This window comes from Mastacembelus armatus, chromosome 4 (genome assembly GCF_900324485.2).
Source record: "Mastacembelus armatus chromosome 4, fMasArm1.2, whole genome shotgun sequence".
Taxonomy (NCBI): Eukaryota; Metazoa; Chordata; class Actinopteri; order Synbranchiformes; family Mastacembelidae; genus Mastacembelus; species Mastacembelus armatus.
Window position 1 is genome coordinate 1,794,230 of NC_046636.1, and position 20,718 is coordinate 1,814,947.

A 20,718-nucleotide genomic window follows, 5' to 3' on the forward strand; every position below is an offset into this window, starting at 1 on the left:
TTCCATGTGGTTCATAGTCGGATTAACCTCATTTTCAATCACTGTGCAATCAATCAATCAATAAATCAATAGGAATTCGGGGAATAATGACGTATTTATTTGCATTTATTTGTAAAAATGCAAACACAAACACAGTACAACTCAACAGTTTGCTCTGGCCAAACGTTTACTTACATACTTTAGTAAACACCACATTTTAATTTTCATTTTTGTAAATATTTCAAAACTTCACTTTTTTTTTGGGTGACAACTTTGAACTCTGTTTTTCTAATCCTGCATTTTGCACTTTATACTGTTTTGTGAGCTGCTTTAACAAGTGAACTTCTGTGGGATCAGTAAAGTTTGATCTTATAATTTGACGCACCCACATTAAATCTGAACATTTCAACAATGATTACAGTTTTAACTGACTAATCAGAGAGTCTCATCTCTGACAAATGCAGACACTACTGATATGGAGTGAACCTGTGAACACTTTATATGTCAGCTATAAAGATCAATGATTATCAATAAAACTATACATTAACCAGTGTTCAGGTTATTCTGTCACAAGACCTTGCTTCACTGTGCATAACACGATTCAAGCTTTTATTTTGAAAGCGTATAGACTGGAGAAGAGGTGGAACTGGAGGGAAAACTTTTCCACCTCTTTGCTATCAGCTCATTATGGATGAGGATGATATCTATGGTAAAGCTTTTTCTGGAGGAAGACTCAAAGAATCAAGATTCAAATAGTTTATTGTCATATGCACAGAAGGAAAACATGTTTCCACGTACAATGAAATTCTTTCCTGTCCACAGTGAATTCCAAATGATAAGGTATAAACTAGATAAATACTAAGTAAAGGCACTATAAATAATAATTAAAAATTATAACAATAAAGACATAGAAATATAGTGCAATAATGGTTTATGTGCAAAGTAACCAATGTGCAAATTGAATAAAAGTTTAAAAGTCTAATGGCTGAAGGGAAGAAATAGTTCCTTAATCTGGAAGTCCTTCATGTCTCACTCCTGTACTTCGGGCCTGAGGGCAGGACTGTGAACAGTCCGTGTTGGTGTCCTTGAGGATGGGGGCAGCGCTCCTGTGGACTCAAATGCAAACCAGGATAGAGAACAAATGCTAAACTCTATGCTTGTCAAAAGCAGATAGGCCTGTATCATGCAGCAAACATTGCTAATTCTAAGACTGGTACCAACCACCACACTCGAACGGGACTCGAACCTGAAACCTTTTTGTCTGGAGGAGACTACGATCACTGACGCCCATGATGATTTTTTTAACGACTCACTATTCAATTATTATTAATTATAATTATTTTAGACTTATTATTTCCTACAAATCCCAAACAGCCAGATAATTTAAACTTACCTACACAAACATACCAAACAAAACAAAAAGCTGAATTACTTCGGTAACAGTCGAAAAGTTTCCGAGCGGTCCATGAACGCAGCACGATACACGCCCCTCTTCGTCATCACTGGCACTCCCACAATGCAGTGCGGTAATGCATTAACATGGCGTCGGTGGTTGCTGTTTTGCTTAGGGCCGTGAGGATCCAGATCCGAGCCGAGCCATGGAGATAGGTCCCCACACCGGGCACCGGCGTTAGAGCTCGACACGGCGTTAACTGGTTGTGATGGTCGACGCTTTGTGTTTTTAACGACTTTATGTGGCGGTTGGTGCCGCTGTTTGTTTCCCGTTAGCTCCGCCGGGCGCAGCGGCTAACGCTGGTTAGCTTACGGACAGAACCGCAAAGAGTCCCCGGGACGACCTGAACCGTGCCCGCGACCCAGGACGCGTCTGTTGGGTTTAATGGTGAGCATATCTCTTCTTCTATGGTGACGGGCTGCTTTCGTTTCTGTTCTGGAAGTTGAGCTAACGTCGAGTGTTGTGGCGAAGTCCTTGCAGTTTCTGTTCGTCCTAAACTAGTACGGAACCGTGAGCCGAGGTTCCCCAGACCCCCTGCAGGGTCTCAGGTACCGGTGCAAACAGACCCCACTCTCTCTGCTAATGCAAACCGAGCATTTTACGAAGTTAATGAACTTGGCGCTTGCACTTAAGATGAATCCGTGGTTCCGGGCCATGGGGGCGGGGAACTTTTAGCACTTTGTCCAGAGAGTGGTTCCTCCTAAACCTCTAAAACTGTAATGTAAAGACCGGTCCGATGCCCACTGTGGACTAGTAGCCACCTTTTTACAACAAAAGTGAAAAGCCAAAGCATTAGTCCAGATTTGTGAACCTTTTCCCATTAATTATCTCACCCCCTTCAGATTGTCTGGGCTGTTTATAGGGCTTTGACCTCGAGGCTGAAAACCACCAGACTGTCCTGCCTGACTGTTTCTAAAGAAATATAAACCAGTATCAGCTTCTTCAATAGTAAAATGCTGCATGCACGTTGATGGAACATAGTCCTTTAATGTCATAAAAGTAATAGAACACAAACAAGGGCTAATTCCCTGCAGAATAAGGACTTTTACTGTAGTACATTTTACAGATACTACTTTTACTACAGTGGATTTTTAATGCGGGACTTTTACTTGCTAGGAAGCAAGTTAACACTGGGTATTCAGCACAGATATGTGGAGTCAATGCTTCTGTTGTTTTAACTACTTCATTAGATTCATAGAAGCCTTTTACATAAGTGACATACAGTGGTATCAACCTAACCTCACTTTATCGAAAAAAAAACTGGGGAACATTTGGCATCTTGCAAAACTGTTCCAGATTAATTGCTGTTGACTAATTAATATTTTCAGCCCAATACTGTAACACAGTCAAGAATAATAATATGGAATATGCATTGTTCACAATATGTATATTTGTCTCAATTTAAGTGAATTTTGCTGCCAGTTTTAACTGAAACTTCATACTGCAAAAAATACAAACAGCTAAATTCCAATCATTTTGTTTTACATTTTTATAGTAAAATGACAAAAACTAATACTGTATTTAAAATGAATAGAAAACAGCAATAACCTTTTGGTGGAACAATGCACTCAGGAAGTGTTTAATCTGCAAAATAAGTAATAACTGTTATATAAATATAGTGGAATAGAAAGTACAATATTTCCCTTAGTGAAGAGCAAATACCTGGTAATTGTACTTAAGTATAATAATTGAGTAAATATACTTGTAAGATTCCTGTAGATGATCTTCCAGACATTTCAGTAGTTAAAATAATGTGTAATAGATAAACTCTTGAGTTTTCTACATGTTTCCATGTGTATTTGGTCCCTTAGCTTCACCTCAAACCACAACAGGTTATCACATGTCTTTCATGGTGCTTAGACTGATGGCTCTGATTTCTCTTTATATATAGAATTAAGCTGGCCTCCGTCCCTGGTGATCCTCAGCGTGGTGTTGACTCCACCAGGGACCAGAGGAATGGATGAGTCCATAAATCCAGTAAAATCAGTCAAACAGTCTCAGCTCAAAGGAGCTAAAGCTTTCTCCAGTGAGAAGTCAAATAAAGAGGCTTCTGCACAGAGAGAGGGCACCAAGTCTGCACCTCGCGGCAAACAAAACCTCGCAGCTGCAAAGGATGAAGTTAATATAGGCAGCCAGGGAGGCCGTGGGGCAGGCAAGGCTTCCACTGATATTCCCCAGGACAAGAGAAGAGGACGACCGTCCAGGCTCATTAGACTGACGGGAAGGACGAGTTCTGGGGAGAGTGGCAAAGGAAAAGTGGTAAACTCACAACAGCAGCTTTCAGCACAGGCTCTGGGCTCTGGGGCGTCTGTTTCTGCAGAGAGCAGCCCCTCAGCAAACACACAGGCCAGCTCTCCTGTGGTTCCTGGTACACCTGAGAAAGGTCTCACAGAGCAGGCCAAGGGCTCCAATGTGGCTCCACTAAAGGAAAGGTCCCATGGTGGGTTTACAGAATGTCTTTCCACAGATGATTTTATCTTCCTCACCAGATGTGTCTCTGATTTCTGACTGCTTTGTCTTTATTGATCGTAGGGGTGAAAGCTGCAGCATTGATGCATCAGCCTGTTGAAGAGGGCTCAGAGGTGAGGCCCACTGTGGAGGAAGGACCTCTGACAGAGCAGCAGCTGGGCCTCCGACAGGCAGAGGAACGCCTCTACAGAGATTACATCCACCGGCTGTTGAAAGTAAGGAAACAGTCCAAACTTGCCTAATATGCAGTAAATGCATGGGAGGGGCAGAACACTTCCGGCAAGGGATTTAATTTGTAGTTTTAAAAGTTCTAGGCATTAATCTGATCACTTGCAGACAAACCAAAATGCTCAGATCTAACATTGTATTATTATTCCTTTACTGAACACATCATTCAAACCTTCAGTGTCAGGTGGAAAAACCAGAGTTCAAACCAGTTTTAAAAGACTGAGGTCCTTGGACTGTTTTGTGTGAAAAATAATAATGGCATCTCAGCTGGTCCAGATTAGATTATTTCATACCCCTATGAAATAATCACCAGTCTGTCTGAGAAGGGGGTCTGTTTGCTTCTCTGTCGTGAGCATGTGGGTTTATGATCAGGTGGAGGTCAAAATACAAAATCATGCATAAACTGAATGCTTTTTCCTTTCTTTGTTTTCACAGCAGTCCCCTGAGTACCCAAACTATCAGTACTTATGCAAACTCTGTTCGGTGCACATTGAGAACATTCAAGGAGCACACAAGCACATCAAGGAGAAGAGACACAAGAAGAACATAATGGTATGGCAATTCTAAGTTTGTGTTGTCGGTCATCCAGGGAATCAAAGCTCTTCTGAATAGATATAAAGGATTTCTTACTTTGTATGTCCTTGTGTGTCAGGAAAAACAGGAGGAGAATGAGCTGCGTGCCCTGCCGCCCCCCTCGCCTGCCCAGCTCAGGGCTGTGGACGCAGCTGTGCTTGAATCAGCCAGGCAGCACGGGATCTCTGAGGAGGACTTTGAAGTTCGCAAGGCCATGGTTGTCAAGATGGAGGCGATCATACAGAAGCATCTCTCAGGTTGTAATGCTGTGATTTAGTTTTCAGGTTCTGCTGAAATTAGACTCCCGATCCTTGGTGTCTTTTTTTATTTAATGCCATTTTTCACATTTGCAGTCATAATGAGTGTGAAGTATACAGCACATACAACTCATACATTTCCCCGTTATCTTTGCTTTTCCAGCCTGTTCTCTCCGTCTCTATGGCTCATGTCTCACCCGGTTTGCCTTCAAGACCAGTGATATCAACATTGATGTCACCTACCCTTCCTCAGTAAGGCTGCTACTGCTGTTTCACACATTAGTGTTAGTCTTATTAGGGACGACATTGTAAGTCAGTGGTTTCACTTTCTCCTGTTACTTTTATCTGTTCAGATGACACAACCTGAGGTCTTGATTCAAGTGCTGGAAATTCTTAAGAACAGCTGTAAGTTTTGCTTATTGTATTTTCAGTTATAATTTTTTTTTCTTATAAAGTTGCATAAACATGTTAGCCTGTAAGGAACAAAAATCTTTGCCTGAATCTGTGTTACTGTTTGTCAGAACATGTTTACATATTACAATCTGCAGAAGATTTTCAAGATGCACAGTTTCAACTTTGTTTAGGATGTTGACTGTTTTTGTTTTTGTCTCTATTCTCAAGCTGAATTTTCTGACGTTGAGTCAGATTTTCATGCCAAAGTTCCTACTGTGTTCTGTCGGGATATGAGCAGGTGAGTGTTTCCTGTCTGCTTTTATATTTATGGATGTTTATTTTCTCAGTTGGCTCTCATTGATGTTTCATACATGTCTAAGAGGCAGTCTGGTGTTACCTGCTGTAGCAACGGTTCAAAGTATAGTTTTTATATATTTATAACTTTACACTGATGATTATAAGAAGGAAGTCTTTTTAAAAATGCAGCCTGGAACCCTTAGATTTTGCCAGAAGGGTGAGCTGTATTCGATGATCATATTTATGTGTATTTGTTTAACTACAAGTTGTTACAGGATGTAACTCCTGCTTGCGTGTTGAGACCTGTAGCTCCAACACTAATTTACAGTTAGGCACCACAAGAAAATCTCTTCAACTAAGGAATCAGCATTTGATAAAATGTAAAGCATGTGGTCCAGCGGGTGTGTGGTTCATCACAAAATCACTTTAAAATATTGATCCAACTTCTTATTGTTGTCTTTCTTCACCTCTGTTTCTGGGCAGTGGACTCATGTGTAAAGTGAGTGCAGGTAATGATGTTGCTTGCCTTACCACCAATCATCTGGCAGCTTTGGCAAAACTGGAGCCCAGGTTGGTTCCCCTGGTGCTGGCCTTCCGCTACTGGGCAAGGGTAAGACTGGGACCCACACTGAAGACATTAAAAAAAAAACTTTGAAGTTAAAGTGGATTTTTTTGGGGGGTTTTTTTTGTATACTAAGAGAAAGCTTATTTGTTTCTATCCATTTAGAAATAATAGATAATGATTCATTTGCCTCTCTGATCAGAGTATTAAAAAAACTGTTCTACAGTGGTTACAAAACTATCTAAATGCAGTTTGTATCAATTCAAATAGAGCTAAATTACTCTGTGGGATACCGCAAGGTTCTATTTTGGGACCACTTTTATTTTTATGTAAATGACCTGCCAAGTGTTTGTAAAAATGTACTCCCTCTACTGTTTGCTGATGATACATGTCTTTTAATGTCAGATTCACACTTTAAAATGTAGCTCTATTTGAATTGATACAAACTGCATTTAGATAGTTTTGTAACCACTGTAGAACAGACGAGTTTACTGACGAGAATCTTGTGATTGACTGTGTCAGATACTTTTGATAAGTCTAACAATATACCAAGTGAGAATTTTCTGTTGTCTATATCGGCTGATATTTTATGGGCAAATTGCAAGAGAGCAATTTCTGTTATAGTATGTTATGTCTCATGAAGGTGTTTAGAGAATTGAGTATATACCAGCTTCTCAAGAATTTCAGAGAACAATGGTGAGACAGATATAGTGCGGTAGTTGCTCACCAAACTGGAATCACCAGATTTTAACAGTGGTGCAAATTTAGCTACCTTAAGACCTCCTGGTACAACGCCTGTTTTAAGTGAGAGAGACAGAACATAGGCCAGAGACTCTGCAATAAAAATCGCCATTTTCTTAATAAGTCTAGCTCTTATTTCATCATGACCTGGTGCAGGGGGGTAAAGGGTAAAATGCACACAAAAACCAGGTCTCTCCTTGTTTGTCTGTGCAGCTGTGTCACATTGACTGCCAGGCTGAAGGAGGCATTCCCTCATACTCCTTTGCCCTCATGGTGATCTTCTTCCTGCAGCAGAGGAAAGAGCCCATCCTCCCCGTCTACCTGGGCCCCTGGGTAGGTGAAGCATAACGTTTTTTAGGTCTCTGTGTTATTACTGGTGCATGTATAGCCTGTATGCTTGAACCATTTTCCGTAAGCTGTAAACTCCAGTTGCCTTCAGAGAAACACATTTTTGTGTCAATGAATGTCCATATGTTTAATATGGACCATTTTAAATAATTTCTTACTGAGAGAGAAATGAAAATCAAAGGGTGACCTCATCACTTTCCTGCTTTCTTGTGTGCATATTTGTTGAGGTGAAGCACCAAGGTTTGTAATCTTCTTTCTGCTGTGGTCGGTGCTACATCTAAAATGTCTGCACTTTTGTAAATGTCATAAACTCTATGGAAATTCATCTGGAATTCAGATTTTTCACCTTATTTGCCTTATTTTCTGCAGCCATTTTATACAAAATAGCCCCAAGCTGTGACCACAGTGGATGTACACTAACAAGTCACTACCAGCATATCACTACTAGCTGCAGTGTCTAAGTGATGTTATAGGAGTTTCCCCCCCTGTTGTGTGACTCCCTTTTCCTGTCTCAGATTGAAGGCTTTGACGTGAAGCATGTGGATGAGTATCATCTAACTGGAATCACATTGGACATGTTTGTTCGATGGGAGCACAGACCTCTGAGCTCCGCCGAGGGGAGAGGGGAGAGCCGAAATGAGAGGGGAGACAGAGGAGATAGCAGACTCAAATCAGAGCAGAACAAACCTGATGAAAGTCGTTACTCAGAGGGCTTAGTGAGTCGCACTACACATTGTGCAAAGGCAATTTAGATTTCACATAATATTCCAGTGGGCTGTGTTGATGTTGTTGCATGATCAACCCGTTTTTATCTCTCTGCTGTAAAGACCCGTCTTACCTGGGACCTGGGTAAAAGTGTGTCCCTGGGCCAGTTGTGGCTGGAGCTCCTACGTTTCTACACTCTGGAGTTTGCGCTTGAAGAACACATCATCAGTATCCGCTTAAAGGAGCTCCTCTCTAGGGAAATGAAGAACTGGCCTCGCCGTAGGCTAGCTATTGAAGGTAAGGAGGCTGGAAAACTCATGTTCCAGGTCTGGAGAAATATCAAAATTCACTTGTTGACTTTTTTTCTTTTTTTAGATCCTTTTGCCCTTAAGAGGAACGTTGCACGAAGCTTGAACAGCCAAATGGTGTTCGAATACATCCAGGAGCGCTTCCGTACGGCTTACAGGTACTTTGCTTACTCTCAGAGTCAGAACGTGGGGGGTCTTCGCAGAAACAAGAAGACAGGCAAACAAGGCGTGAATTTGGAAAGAGCTGAGAAGAAGGATTCTGCATTTGTGAACAAGGAAGAAGATGACAGGAAAGGTGGAAAGAGTCAGAGCGTGGAGAGGGGGCACCAGGATAAGAAGGGGGATGAGGAGCCTGAGAGCGATGATGAAGATGGTTCAGATCCTATTCATAAGACTTTGGATACCAGTCTCAATGACATGGTTCTCAGTGAGGGGGGAAAAGCATCCTTCTCTCCCAATGGCCTGCTGGACAGTGACAGGGAGGGGGAGGATGAGGAGGAAAACAGCATGTCTGAGAACGACGGATCCGCTGCACCAGAAGATCTGCACTATGTGTTTGATAAGATGATTTTCACGGGTGGGAAGGTAACTATGGATTTCATACAGTCTGTATCAGAGTCAAGCAAAATACTAAATCCTAGATGTAATTCTAGTTTTACAGCTTCTGCACTGTTTGTAATAGAGCTAAGCTAAAAAAAAAAAAAAAAGAAAAACTGTCCATTTCAAGCTTTTCCACTTTTACAGCTGCTGTGTAGAAGAAGCATCGTCTCACCTGACGGCATTGATGGATTTATGTCAGTTAGGTGAAATATTGACATTGAGGGCATTTCCACTGGTTTATGTATACTTGGTGACAGAGCCCAGGCTTTACTAATGATGCACCGACTTCAGTTTGTTGTTCTTTTCACAACCCTTATTTTCAACATGGTGTCTTATGCAAACACCATATGTTGCTCCACAGAAATGTTTTGTCACTGTGATGTTTTGCAACTCCTGTAGGATGATTTCAGTATTTTGGAATTTTTATTTACATGTGCACTTGCCCTGTCGTACTAGAGGCCATCATGGTTAATTAATCATTTCTTTTGTGGTCTTTGAATTTTGTTCCTTCCAGCCACCAACTGTCGTGTGCAGCATCTGCAAACGAGATGGTCACCTGAAGGACGAGTGTCCTGAAGATTTTAAGAAGATTGAGCTGAAGCCTCTGCCTCCTATGAACGACCGCTTCAGAGACATTCTCGATGGGCTCTGCAAACTCTGTTACTGTACGTAGCATTCAAACATCTCAAACCCCAGAATATCCTTAGTTGGTTCTAAATACTTGCAGATGAATTGTGTTCTAATTGATGATCAATTAGCCACTCTACTGCTGTGACTGATCTTCTGTTCTGTTTGTAGTTGAATTGTCACCTACACATGCAGAGCAGCAAAAGAGGGAGCAGATCCTCGGCAGCCTGGAGAGGTTTATTCGGAAGGAGTACAATGGTGAGAATCAAGCACAATCTACTTCACACAGCAGATTCTCAGATGTTGATCAGAGCCCCTTTTAAATAATCCTTCGGTGTTTTCACATCTGGCTCAAACTTCTGATTTCTTCCTGTGTGTGAATCCACAGATAAAGCTAAGCTCTGCTTGTTTGGCTCATCCAAAAATGGCTTTGGCTTCCGTGACAGTGACCTTGACATCTGCATGACTCTGGAGGGTCATGAGACTGCAGAGGTCAGCACACCCACACACACACATAGTGGTAATGTTTGCTCAGTAGCATTAGAGATGTGTCCCTCCAGTTAATTCACTGCTACATTAAAATTTGATCTGAACAGAAGCTGAACTGCAGAGAGATCATTGAGGGCCTTGCCAAAGTGCTGAAGAAGCACACAGGTGAAGTAATGTTTTGGTTTCTGTCTTTTAGTGATATTTCTATATGTTAAGGACTGGATCTGACTGGATCCCATTTTCCCTTTGTCACAGGGTTGAGGAACATCTTGCCTATTACAACAGCTAAAGTGCCTATAGTGAAGTTTGAACACAGACAGAGTGGTTTGGAGGGAGATATCAGCCTTTATAACACTCTGGTAGGTGTTTGTTAGACCAGAACCTGCCCTCACTGTTATATAAAGACCTTAGCCATACCTTTAATTGCACTTCATGGAAGCATTTGGATGGGTCGTCTCTGCAGGCTCAACACAACACCAGAATGCTGGCCACATATGCAGCCCTGGATCCTCGTGTGCAATTTCTGGGATACACAATGAAGGTCTTTGCAAAGGTATGTGAAGACTGATTTAGTGAGTGGAGTCAATTTCTTTTCTGGTTCTTCCTTTATAAAGGGAGCTCACTCTGGGAATGTCCATGAACTGTCGGATGCGAATCTGATTTCAAAGCCATTTAGCGATCTGGATTGGGTTGAACCAGCTATTTGTAAATTCATTGCTGATATACTGTACTGTTGTTAATAAGAGCTTATTAACTATAGGAGAGTTCATTGAGCTACCAAACCAGTCTGTTCTATGAAAAGCCCTTTGTAAGACTGCCAGCCCTTAATGAATGTCGAATTATGAATCAGTCACAGCAATCTAACATTAATTTCTAAAACAACCATGTTAAATAATTGCAGGTCCCCTAACCCAGCTGCTTGTCTCTGCCTTCACAGGGTCAGAGGGTCAGCTAATAGCTTTTTTTGGTTGCTTCTGTCAGCTGTCTGCTAATATTTAGGAACACATCATGTTTGTATGTAAGAATCTATTTGTTTGGCAAAAAGCATTTTATTTAACAACATCCCCAGCTCAGCGTTTTAAGCTACAGGAAATGGCAGGATGTGGTTTGGAATAGACACGATGTTCCCCAGAGGGATGTGGAAATGGAGGCTTGAGAAAAATCTACTCCTCAGTCACAATGCACTCGAATTTGAAACACGTTGACATAACTCAGTGTCGACTTACACGTCACAAGGATATAATTACCTCTGATGCACGTCGAATAAATGTTGACCGACCTGCTTGGAAATCATAGAACAAAGACTCTTCAGTCATCACACGTGAGGGTGTTGGTTTTTAAATAGACCTACATGTTAGCGTGTTTGCTTGAATCAGACTAGCCTTAGCATTTTTAAGTTCTTCCGTTAACACAGACATCAAATTTTCAGATGTTAAGGGGGGGAAAAAAGCAGGTGGGCAGCCTCTCCCACTGCAAAGACCTGAGATACATCTTTAGTCCTCTGCACACAAATGAGTTTTAGTAAACAGACTTACTCACTGGTGTCTGCGTCGTCTAAATTTAAACTAAAGAACAGCTTTTACTACTGCCTGCCCTTTATCTGACTAAAACCTGCTGATATCTCTTCCGCTAAACATCAGACAGGATATTTCTGAGGAGCAGCTGAGAGCACTGAAGTGTTTCTGTGTCATCATTACTGTGTAACTAACCTGCCTCTGTGCTCACAGCGCTGTGACATTGGGGATGCGTCCAGAGGAAGCCTCTCATCCTATGCTTACATCCTGATGGTGCTTTACTTCCTGCAGCAGAGGCAGCCGCCAGTCATTCCTGTTCTGCAGGAGGTACGGGTCACTGATTACTGTCCATACCTTTTAAACCCAGAAGAAACCAGGCACACCTGAAACCTAAAAGGGTGTTGAGCTAATCTGCATGACGTCTTTCTAGATCTTTGACGGGAAGACCGTTCCCCAGCGAATGGTCGATGGCTGGAATGCTTTCTTTTTTGATGACCTGGAGGATCTGGTGAGTTAAATTACTATGTAAAATACGCACAGAAACAAACATTTACCAGTACAGTGCTTTTATTTGGGATCGTGCTGCATTATTGACACATCTTCTGCTGTTTGTGCCGTGTGTGTTTCTTGCGCCCACACAGCGCCGGCGTGTCTCGGAGCTGCAGCCCAACATGGAGTCAGTGGGAGAGCTGTGGCTGGGACTCCTGCGCTTTTACACTGAAGAATTTGACTTCAAAGAGCATGTGATCAGCATCCGCCAACAGAAGCGCCTCACCACGTTTGAGAAACAGTGGACCAGCAAATGCATCGCTATTGAAGGTGCACCCCCGATCTGTCCATCCGTCTTTGTTAACCTGCTTCTTCTTCTTCTTCTTCTTCTTCGCTACTCACTCATCTTTTCTTCTCCTCAGATCCTTTTGATTTAAATCATAATCTTGGTGCTGGAGTGTCTCGCAAAAGTAAGTGCTTTTATGCAACATGTCCAACATCAAATTTTCTTGGTGATGCTTGAGTTTTTGTGAAAATGCTGCATGCCTCTTTTTTTTTTTTTTTTTTTTTTTCCTCCTCCAGTGACAAACTTTATCATGAAGGCCTTTATAAATGGGAGAAAGTTGTTCGGGACTCCTTTCTACCCAGCCCCTGGCACTGAAGTGGTACGTCACTCTTTGACTCTATAGTCACGCAGAGTGATTAAATGCTATGAGCAGAAATGTCATAGTATCTCCTGTCTGTGTTCTGCTGCAGGACTACTTCTTTGACTCAAAGGTGTTAACAGATGGCGAGTTGGCGCCCAATGACAGATGCTGCAGGATCTGTGGGAAAATTGGACACTACATGAAGGACTGTCCAAAGAGACGCAGGTTGTTCCCGCTTCTTTCATGGAAATATTTCCCTCACCCCAGTAGAAGTAAACCTTAAAATACTGAACACAAACAAATATGTTAGATTCATGTAACTTCTACTTCGTGTATCCACAGGCCTGTTCTTTAATACAGCAAATGTATTAGAGTGAAATTTTTTCCTGTGAACGTGGACATCAAGTTAGGTGATTTTTATTTAGACAAATGTCAACACTTAGACCGAGCTGCTAAATAATGACTGTACCTTGAGAGAAGGTGTGAGACGGATACAGAAGGAGAAACGGGGAAATTGAAAAATCATCTGAAAACTGTCAAAGTAGGAAGCAAGAGCAGACGGTGGCGAGTTAAGCAGAGCGACAAAAGTGCCGTTGAGAAGGAAAGACTTTGTGGAAACAACAGGAGAAATCCTTGTTTCTGAAGCTGGAGCTGATGGGTTGAGTGAAGTAAAGCTCTCCTGTAGGTGTGTGTGTAAAGATGAGACCGACTGAGTCTGGGCTTAGGTTCACTGAAGTCATAAATACACAAGTACGCATGTTTATAACTTCATGTGTGCATGTTGCACTGAAGGTGTCATGACTCAACGTTTTCTTTACCAGAATGAAGAAGAAAGAAAACGACAAAGACGAAGACATGAAAGAGGAGGAGCGGGAGCAGAAGGACAGACGTTGTTTTCAGTGCGGGGACATGGGTCACGTGCGGCGGGACTGCCCTGAGTACCGCCACCTCAAACAGAGGCCTGCCGGAGCACCAGGTATCTACTAGTCTGACTCATAGAGGTTAATGTTAGCAGCTAATACTCAGGCCATTAAGGTGTAAAAATAAAATCGCTAATGTTTTGTCTTATTTTTCCCCAGCTCCTCATATGGTACGAACTGTAGTGAGCTCCTCCATCCCTGTTCCTCAGGCGGCAGCAGACTGTCCTGGAAGGACCAGACAGTCCTCTGAATGTGTGAGTACCACTTGCAGTTTACAAACGTTAAAATATTTTTTCACTTATATCCCAGAGGGCCGATGCAATGGTAGCAAATAATTCATTAATAATAATTCATTAATTAATATTAAAAATTACATTGAAAAATTTTGCTGGAATTAGGTGAACTGGCCCTTTATCCCTCTGGTGCTGCAAAAATGTTTATGCAAAACAGGAAAAAAAGTGAGTAATTGAACATGTAAATCAGTTTGACTTTTGTTATTGTTGATTCTTTGTCCTTTCTTTGTCTTGGTAGTCCGACAGTCGGCAGACTCCGCCCTACTCCCCGCAGCCCACCACTGTCCCTCAGAGCTCCTCCCAGTCGTCCAGTTCCCCTCAGCCCTCCCTCAGTAAGACCAGTTCTGCTGGTCCCCTGAAGCAGCCTGCTCACCCCCAGGTCCCTCTGTCTCTCTTCAGTTTCCCTACCTCCCACCCGGCTCAGTACCACCCAGGGGCGCTCACCACACTAGGGCTCATTCCCTCCCACCAGCACCAGTCACACCAGTCCCAGGGGCAGCCTCATCCCGCAGTGCACATCCCTTCCACTTCCTGGCCGATCCATGGACCAGTCCTCACTTCGTCCTCTCCCACCACCCCCTCCCCGTCTGGCCTAAAATTTGCCCTGCGCTCGGCGTCGGGCAATGGGAGTCCCACAGGCTCAGGGGGCAACCCCAGCCCCATGAACCTGAACGACCCCAGCATCATCTTCGCTCAGCCGGCAGGGAGACAGCTGGGTATCGGCGGGCCAGGACGGGAAGGACACTGGCACAACCACTTGGCACAGCATGGGTCACTCATGGGCAACGGCACGGTGGTTAAGTCAGGTATTCACTGGGTGAACTGGGTCGGCACTGTCTGTGTGTGACCCCGTCTCTTCCTGTTTCTGTATCCCTAAACAGTAGTTTAGGTTTTGACTTTGTATCTTCAGATGGTTCTGGGGCCAGTCTGTGGTGCTCTGTGCATCGGTCCTTCTTCTGGTCAAGTCAAAAACAAATCTGGTAAATGTGGGGACCCCTGACTGCTGAACTCTGTGCCACCCCCACATCAAGGCAGCTAGAAATCAAACTTCTGCAGTTCACATTCAGTTTAAGATAAGGGAGGACACAACAATTACAAATACCAGTGTAATACAACACCAGCTTTATGTACAGGTGTACCTAATAAAGTGGTCCCTGCAGCCGGAGACACACTGGATTCTTTAAGGCACATTGAGTTTTCAGCTTGTTCAGTTTCCTTGTCGCACCTGGTTTTAGGACCACCCTGCTGACGTACGACGCTCGACCTGTTGCACTTTGACACAATTTCAAATTTGAACAGCTGATTACAGATAAACAGGTTAATTTTGGAGGGAAGCCTTGGTGAACCTTGAGAAGGAGGTATGTTGCAGCTGGAACCAAAACTTTGATTGTTGCAGATCATTGGCAGTGGTTAATTAATAACGTCTGGGACGGGGAAGCACTTTATTATCCCACGGGTGAAGGGACACTGTTTACACAAAGTTGAAAATGAATGAGCTTTGGTTTTACATTGTATTTGGCTTTGTCGTGTATGTGAGGCCACTGAATGTGGTTTGTTTTCTGGTCCCTACAGAGTCCGGCCGTCCGGCTCAGCTTGTAGGTGTGAACCAAGGCTCTCGGTTATGGGAGCACAACAAAACCCCCCAGTACACCCTGTCTCCATCTTGGCCCTATCGAATGCCCCAGAACTTCATCCAGCAGAACAACGGAGGCTACCAGCCCGCCAAACCCTTCTTAACCCAAGGTCAGAAATGATGAACCAGCGAACATGTAACCTACTGCTGAGAAAACTGGTAACAGGTTCTCCATTTGATCCTCTCTTCTTTTAATCAGGTTCTGTGGTGCATCCAAATCCAAACTTCCCACTGGTCCCCCATGTCCAACATCAAGTCAACCTGAATTTCATCCAACAGAAGAAGTGAGCTTTCATCTCCTTTTAATTAGGTTTATGGTCAGTAACATAACAAAACAGAATTATGTACTCTTTGCATTGTTTGATCACACAAAATTTTTTAAATGAATTTTATCATTTTTGTACAGTTTTTATGTTTTTTTGCCACATTACATTGATTTGTGATACAAATGTCAAATATTTTAATACCCCCGTTTTTGAGGGGGTCCAAAAAAGTGTTTTTATTTTATGTGTAAAGTAAGGATGAAAAATGTAAACCTTTATTTTTATTAGCTGTATTCATACTTTGCTTGCCACAAGATGAAGGCTTTGAATAGACATTCATTTTAAAACAGTCTAACATGTCATCTTAAGTTTGTAGTGCCAAAAGCAGGGGTAGCTGGAAAAAGGGAAAAAAATCAGAAATGTTTTAAAAAAAAAAAAAAAAACTACAAAAAAATAAAGAAAAAAGCAAACAGTTTGTTGTGTGATGTGGCTGGATGTCTTCAGCATGTTTGGATGGTCCTGGTTATCTCATGGTTTAGACAGTGATGATTTCCCGTGTGGAGTCTGCAACACTAATGTGCATGTGGACAGAGATGCGAAATAAGAAAGCTTTTCTGTCTTGTGCTGAGAGATTGGTTTATTCAGATGCTGTTGTACAGAGCAGTATTCAGTTCTTATAGTACGTCAGTGTGTTTCAGCTGTGGCTTTACAGAGTGTGAAGAAGGCAGGGGAAAACTGTTGACAGGCACTTCAGGTAATGAATAAACTCAGACTAATAAAGTCATGAGTTGCCAGGTTCAGAGTGGAGCAGCTGAGGTTAAACCTAAACATTTGTTGCTGCTTGAACAATCAGGGGATATGAAATGTAAGTGAAGCTTCCTTAAGACACGTAACATGTTAAACTGTGGATAAATGTTCCAACAATAATAGTCACCAAGAACTAAAATAAGCAGCAGCAGTACAGACAGGATATGGGGGCACAGATCTTCTCGCTCAAACAGTCGTTTCTGTCACTACATCATATTATAATGAATTACAGTCGTGAGCTGATGCAGTGTGGTGACTTGATGAGTTTCTTGCCTCATTGATTCTGCGATTCATGATGAGATAGTTGTGAATAAGCTTCGTCCTTGTTCAGCTACACTGACGCCGCAGAGGTGAAAGGATAAAGACAAAAGTTGTACATGTAGTTCTTTTGGGCAGAGCAGCTACAGAGCAGGATGTTGTTCACGTTGAGGTCCCCCCCCCCCCGTCAACTGTGGGGTTCCTCAGGGAGTGCTGACCTTCGTATGAATTGTAGAAGTTTTCTGTAATAAACCTGTAACAGTCACACAGTGAATAACTGACGTCAATGTCATATCCAGCTATTTGGTTGGTTGAGGTTAAAGAAACAGACTTTTTTTCAGGATTAAATTCTAATATTTATTCTATTTATGAACTTTTAATATAAACCGCTTGTTTAAAATGTCAATCAGGAACATTAAAACAATCTAATCTGTCAGGGCTCAACAGAAACACTCTTCTGGTTTTCAGAGCTGAACGACACTAAACAGCAGACACAGATATGAGATACCACTTTGCTGTCAAAACCAACTCATATTCTATGTCGTCAACATCTGTCTTCCCCCAGATGTTCACTAAAAAAAACCACACCTGTATCAGTGTCGTCCAGCAATGCAGCTGCTCCCACTAAACACTGGGGACAGATTTCAGTCACAGTGTGAAGGAATCAGCTGCACAGTCACATCTGGTTATTTTTAAAGCTTTGGAAACACCCAGTGAGTTCATGTTGACAACATCCTCGCTGTAATGACGAGTGTAAGTTACACACCCACAACACACAACAGACCCCAGTCCTGCATCAGTGCTCAAAGTTCGGCCAAGACTGTCGGAGTCCAGAATTTTGCAGGTCTATCTCTATTGTCAGTATTTTTCTTAACAAATGTGTCGGACTGAGTGACATTTCGATTTGTAGAGCTCCCCCCCGGTGTGGTTAAGGTTTCCTATATCAATACTGATCAAAGTTTGCTGAGTGTCTGGAGTCCAGCTGCTTTACCTGCTCTGAATCCCCTTCATCAGAAAACATGTGGAGGAGGAGAGAAAAGGTCGGTAACTTCAGAGGAACGTCATTTTTCAGAAACAGGTGTGTGATCTGTGATCGATTCACTGTTCCAGTGAAGGAGGGATCGAGAGCTGCCACGTCGTCCTCCGTGGGCGTCAGGGAGGAGAGAGGCCAGTGACACAGCTCCTCTCTGACAGCCGACGACAGCTCGGCCATATCTCCGTCCTCAGACGCATCTTCCTGGAAAACACCAGAAAAACAGTTTCTTTTCAGTCCTGCTGACAGGAGTCCGCTTTGTCAACGCTATGAAGCTGTGACAGGGGTCGCAGATCTGGATCATGTAGAACAGAAGACACAATGAAGTGTGAGGCCATTTTTGCAGTTCTCTTCACATCGATTAGAAAAGCACATTCAATGATTCATATGATTAAGATGGAAGATGTTTGGAATTGGAAATCCATAACAGGCCAAGGTGAAGTGGCCTGTGTTTTAATAATTTAAGGTTTAAGTTAGTACCCAACCTCCTAATTGTCCAAAACAAAGAAAATCTGGGTCGATTTAAAGATTTAGGGGAGCAGGATTTGTGGGGGTGAATTTGTTCTTTTAAATATTTAGCTTAATTCTCCTTAATTCTAGTAAAACGATTGTCAAATGTGTCTCAAACTGTAGTTCGTCTTCATTAACACACAGGAGTTTTGTCTTGTGACCTTGAAAAGTCTGAATGTGTACTCGCATAAGCCGTGAGTCATTCAGGACAGTGCTACTGGAATAAAACGAAGGCTGTATCTTAAAGTCTCTACGTGACAGAGGGACCTGTGGTGTTGCCTTCAGCACCTCAGCTGCTCTGGGGCCAGTGTGGAGGGTCTTTGGGTGAATGTAGGACCTGGAGCAATCACCAGAGGGCGCAGTCACACACAGTCTGTCGGGAACCTGAAGAGAAAGGTCATGAAATGTGCCCGTGTATGCAGCTGTAAAACAAGCCCTCACATCTTTATCAGTAACACAAGGTAAAATCACTGGGATGTCAAAAGTTTGAATTATGCAAATTATCTGAAATGAAGGATATTATAACGCAACATAAATTATCAGTAATATTTCTGCGTTAATGAACTAACTATTTTATGCACATCTGAGTTGTTTGGATACCTGGTTGATCACAGCCCAGACTCCAGAATCCCCTCTGTCCTGCACACGTCTGGGAGACCTGGGCTCCTCTGGAGGTTTCTCGAAATGATCAGCTTCAGCAGGACGGTTTCCTGTTTTTTTCCTTGACATGTCGTGTGTGTCTCTGTTCAGGAACGCACATAAAGATGATATGAAGGTCAGATGTCTGCACCGCAAAATATAAACTTTGACCCAAACCAAATTAAGTCAAGTCACCTCCATTTGTACGACCCGTAATTACAGCTCACAGGCTCCGAAATGACACAGCACATGATGATTGTGTGAATGCAAATAAAATACGTAAGAAAATACAAGATAACCCTCAGTGGGAGTTTATCTGTTACTACAGGAAGAGATGATTGAAAATGGAATCAGTAATTTAAGGATTGCACAGTTTCAGTTCAGTTCCAGCCATTAGTCAACAGTCAGATTTACGTCATTATAATAAATTTCAGAGGAAGAAGAAACTTATTTGTGTAGTGAAGTGTGATGTGTGAGAGACCAGAGTGAAGATCATCTTGGCCAATCTCTGATCTGCTGCTTATGTCACACAGTAACTGTGCCCATTGTTCTTATACTCACACTTGTGGCTCCTCAATAAACTGCTTGACTTGTTTGCTGCCCACGATCTTGACAACAAGTCTGGGGACTGTGTTTTTCTGGGCCATGATGCAGGCGACTGGGATCCCCTGGAGACAAAAACAGAGGCAGGAGACACATCAGTCCTGCAGCTGACCAGGAGCCTCAAGGCCTTTGTTGGAGTCACAGACCGATATCAGAGAAATCTGTTCTTCTGTTCCTCATGAAGCCAAAAACAGCACATCATGTAAAAATAGCTTTTCTTCATTCCACTCAGGAGCTTCTACCTGAAAACAAAACCCTTTACTTACGTATAGTCAGTCCATTTCCCAGTTTTTACTCATTTGCGGTTGACTTTTCCTGACTGAGTGGATCCAGTGTTGGAGCACAGTGTGCAAAGTTTCCTGTTTGCTCTTTCTGCACCATGGTTACCTCTTTGTTCCCCTCGGGGAGTGCAACGCCCGACACCCTCCAGCAGCCTGCAGAGGATTGCCTCAGCGCACAAACACCTGTGATTTATGAGAGTGTGCTTTGCGTTTCCGTCTGCTGCCATTTAAAAAAAAAAAAAAAAAAAAAAAGTGCGTGAACAGGAGAGAAGTGGCAGGTAAAGGTGAAACAAATGCTCAGGTTTATGATTGTGTCTGAAGTGTGTGGATCAGGCTGCACAGGAACTCTTTTAGCAGAGTGCCGGTGGCAGCATGCTGTCACAGTGACGGTGGTTTGGTGATGTTTTGCAGAAATCTTTGCAGTGTTCGTCATCTTAGCAGGGACTACATGCAGCCGGGGATGATGGGAATGTCAGTAGTTTTTCAGGTATTTGACAAATTAAAGCTTTAACCTGCTGATGTGGAAAAAGTCACAGCAGCTGTAAAAGTTCATCCTCCAGGGATTTCATCTCCACCACGGGTCGACAGACACAGCCTGGGCTTTAGGAACACACTGTGTCTAACAGTAAACAGCTCCTGCCACCATGGAGCCAGACTGTGATTCATTTGGAGTGTTGGATATTTCCCCGTCTCTTTAGCTGCTCAGCGTTCGCTCCGTTCACCGGCTGGTTTCTGCTTGGTGCTGAGCAGGTAGTGGACAGAGGCTTTATCGGAGGTTATTTGAGGAAACCAGCTGCCT

At 42.8% G+C, this 20,718-nt stretch overlaps 2 protein-coding genes across 4 annotated transcripts; one reads left to right on the top strand and one right to left on the bottom strand.

Moving 5' to 3' along the window:
* The first annotated feature begins 1,511 nt into the window (after positions 1 to 1,511).
* Positions 1,512 to 16,163, top strand: tut4 (terminal uridylyl transferase 4). The gene is made up of 30 exons (XM_026323290.1): positions 1,512 to 1,819; positions 3,324 to 3,872; positions 3,965 to 4,116; positions 4,565 to 4,681; positions 4,782 to 4,959; positions 5,123 to 5,211; positions 5,313 to 5,364; positions 5,581 to 5,650; positions 6,133 to 6,259; positions 7,166 to 7,285; positions 7,816 to 8,016; positions 8,128 to 8,302; positions 8,381 to 8,898; positions 9,428 to 9,578; positions 9,712 to 9,798; positions 9,929 to 10,032; positions 10,137 to 10,194; positions 10,285 to 10,388; positions 10,493 to 10,582; positions 11,757 to 11,870; positions 11,974 to 12,051; positions 12,185 to 12,362; positions 12,455 to 12,502; positions 12,615 to 12,697; positions 12,789 to 12,904; positions 13,501 to 13,655; positions 13,759 to 13,853; positions 14,131 to 14,698; positions 15,465 to 15,635; positions 15,725 to 16,163. The coding sequence occupies exons 2-30, from the start codon at positions 3,389 to 3,391 to the stop codon at positions 15,811 to 15,813; spliced, it is 4,572 nt and encodes a 1,523-aa protein (XP_026179075.1). The 5' UTR covers positions 1,512 to 1,819; positions 3,324 to 3,388; the 3' UTR covers positions 15,814 to 16,163.
* Positions 16,164 to 16,271: 108 nt separating this feature from the next.
* Positions 16,272 to 20,015, bottom strand: c23h1orf87 (chromosome 23 C1orf87 homolog). Of its 3 annotated transcripts, none has more exons than XM_026323292.1 (6): positions 19,905 to 20,015; positions 19,597 to 19,703; positions 18,997 to 19,138; positions 18,685 to 18,780; positions 17,845 to 18,090; positions 16,272 to 17,106 (listed from the first exon to the last, which is right to left on the bottom strand). In XM_026323292.1, exons 2-6 carry the CDS (start codon positions 19,680 to 19,682, stop codon positions 17,041 to 17,043), a joined length of 636 nt encoding a protein of 211 aa, XP_026179077.1. In that variant the 5' UTR covers positions 19,683 to 19,703; positions 19,905 to 20,015; the 3' UTR covers positions 16,272 to 17,040. The 3 variants fall into 3 exon arrangements, with proteins under 3 accessions (XP_026179077.1, XP_026179076.1, XP_026179078.1); XM_026323291.1 differs by having other exon boundaries at positions 18,664 to 18,780; XM_026323293.1 differs by lacking the exon at positions 18,685 to 18,780.
* Positions 20,016 to 20,718: the final 703 nt, after the last annotated feature.

Coding starts and splice junctions, on each gene's coding strand:
- tut4 (XM_026323290.1), top strand. CDS start 3,389: ATGGATGAGTCCATAAATCCAGTAAAATCAGTCAAACAGTCTCAGCTC. Junction 5,365..5,580: donor GGAAATTCTTAAGAACAGCT/GTAAGTTTTGCT, acceptor TCTATTCTCAAG/CTGAATTTTCTGACGTTGAG. Junction 8,899..9,427: donor TGATTTTCACGGGTGGGAAG/GTAACTATGGAT, acceptor TGTTCCTTCCAG/CCACCAACTGTCGTGTGCAG.
- c23h1orf87 (XM_026323291.1), bottom strand. CDS start 19,682: ATGGCCCAGAAAAACACAGTCCCCAGACTTGTTGTCAAGATCGTGGGC. Junction 19,139..19,596: donor TTTATTGAGGAGCCACAAGT/GTGAGTATAAGA, acceptor GTTCCTGAACAG/AGACACACACGACATGTCAA. Junction 18,091..18,663: donor TGCTGAAGGCAACACCACAG/GTCCCTCTGTCA, acceptor GGTGTTTTCCAG/GAAGATGCGTCTGAGGACGG.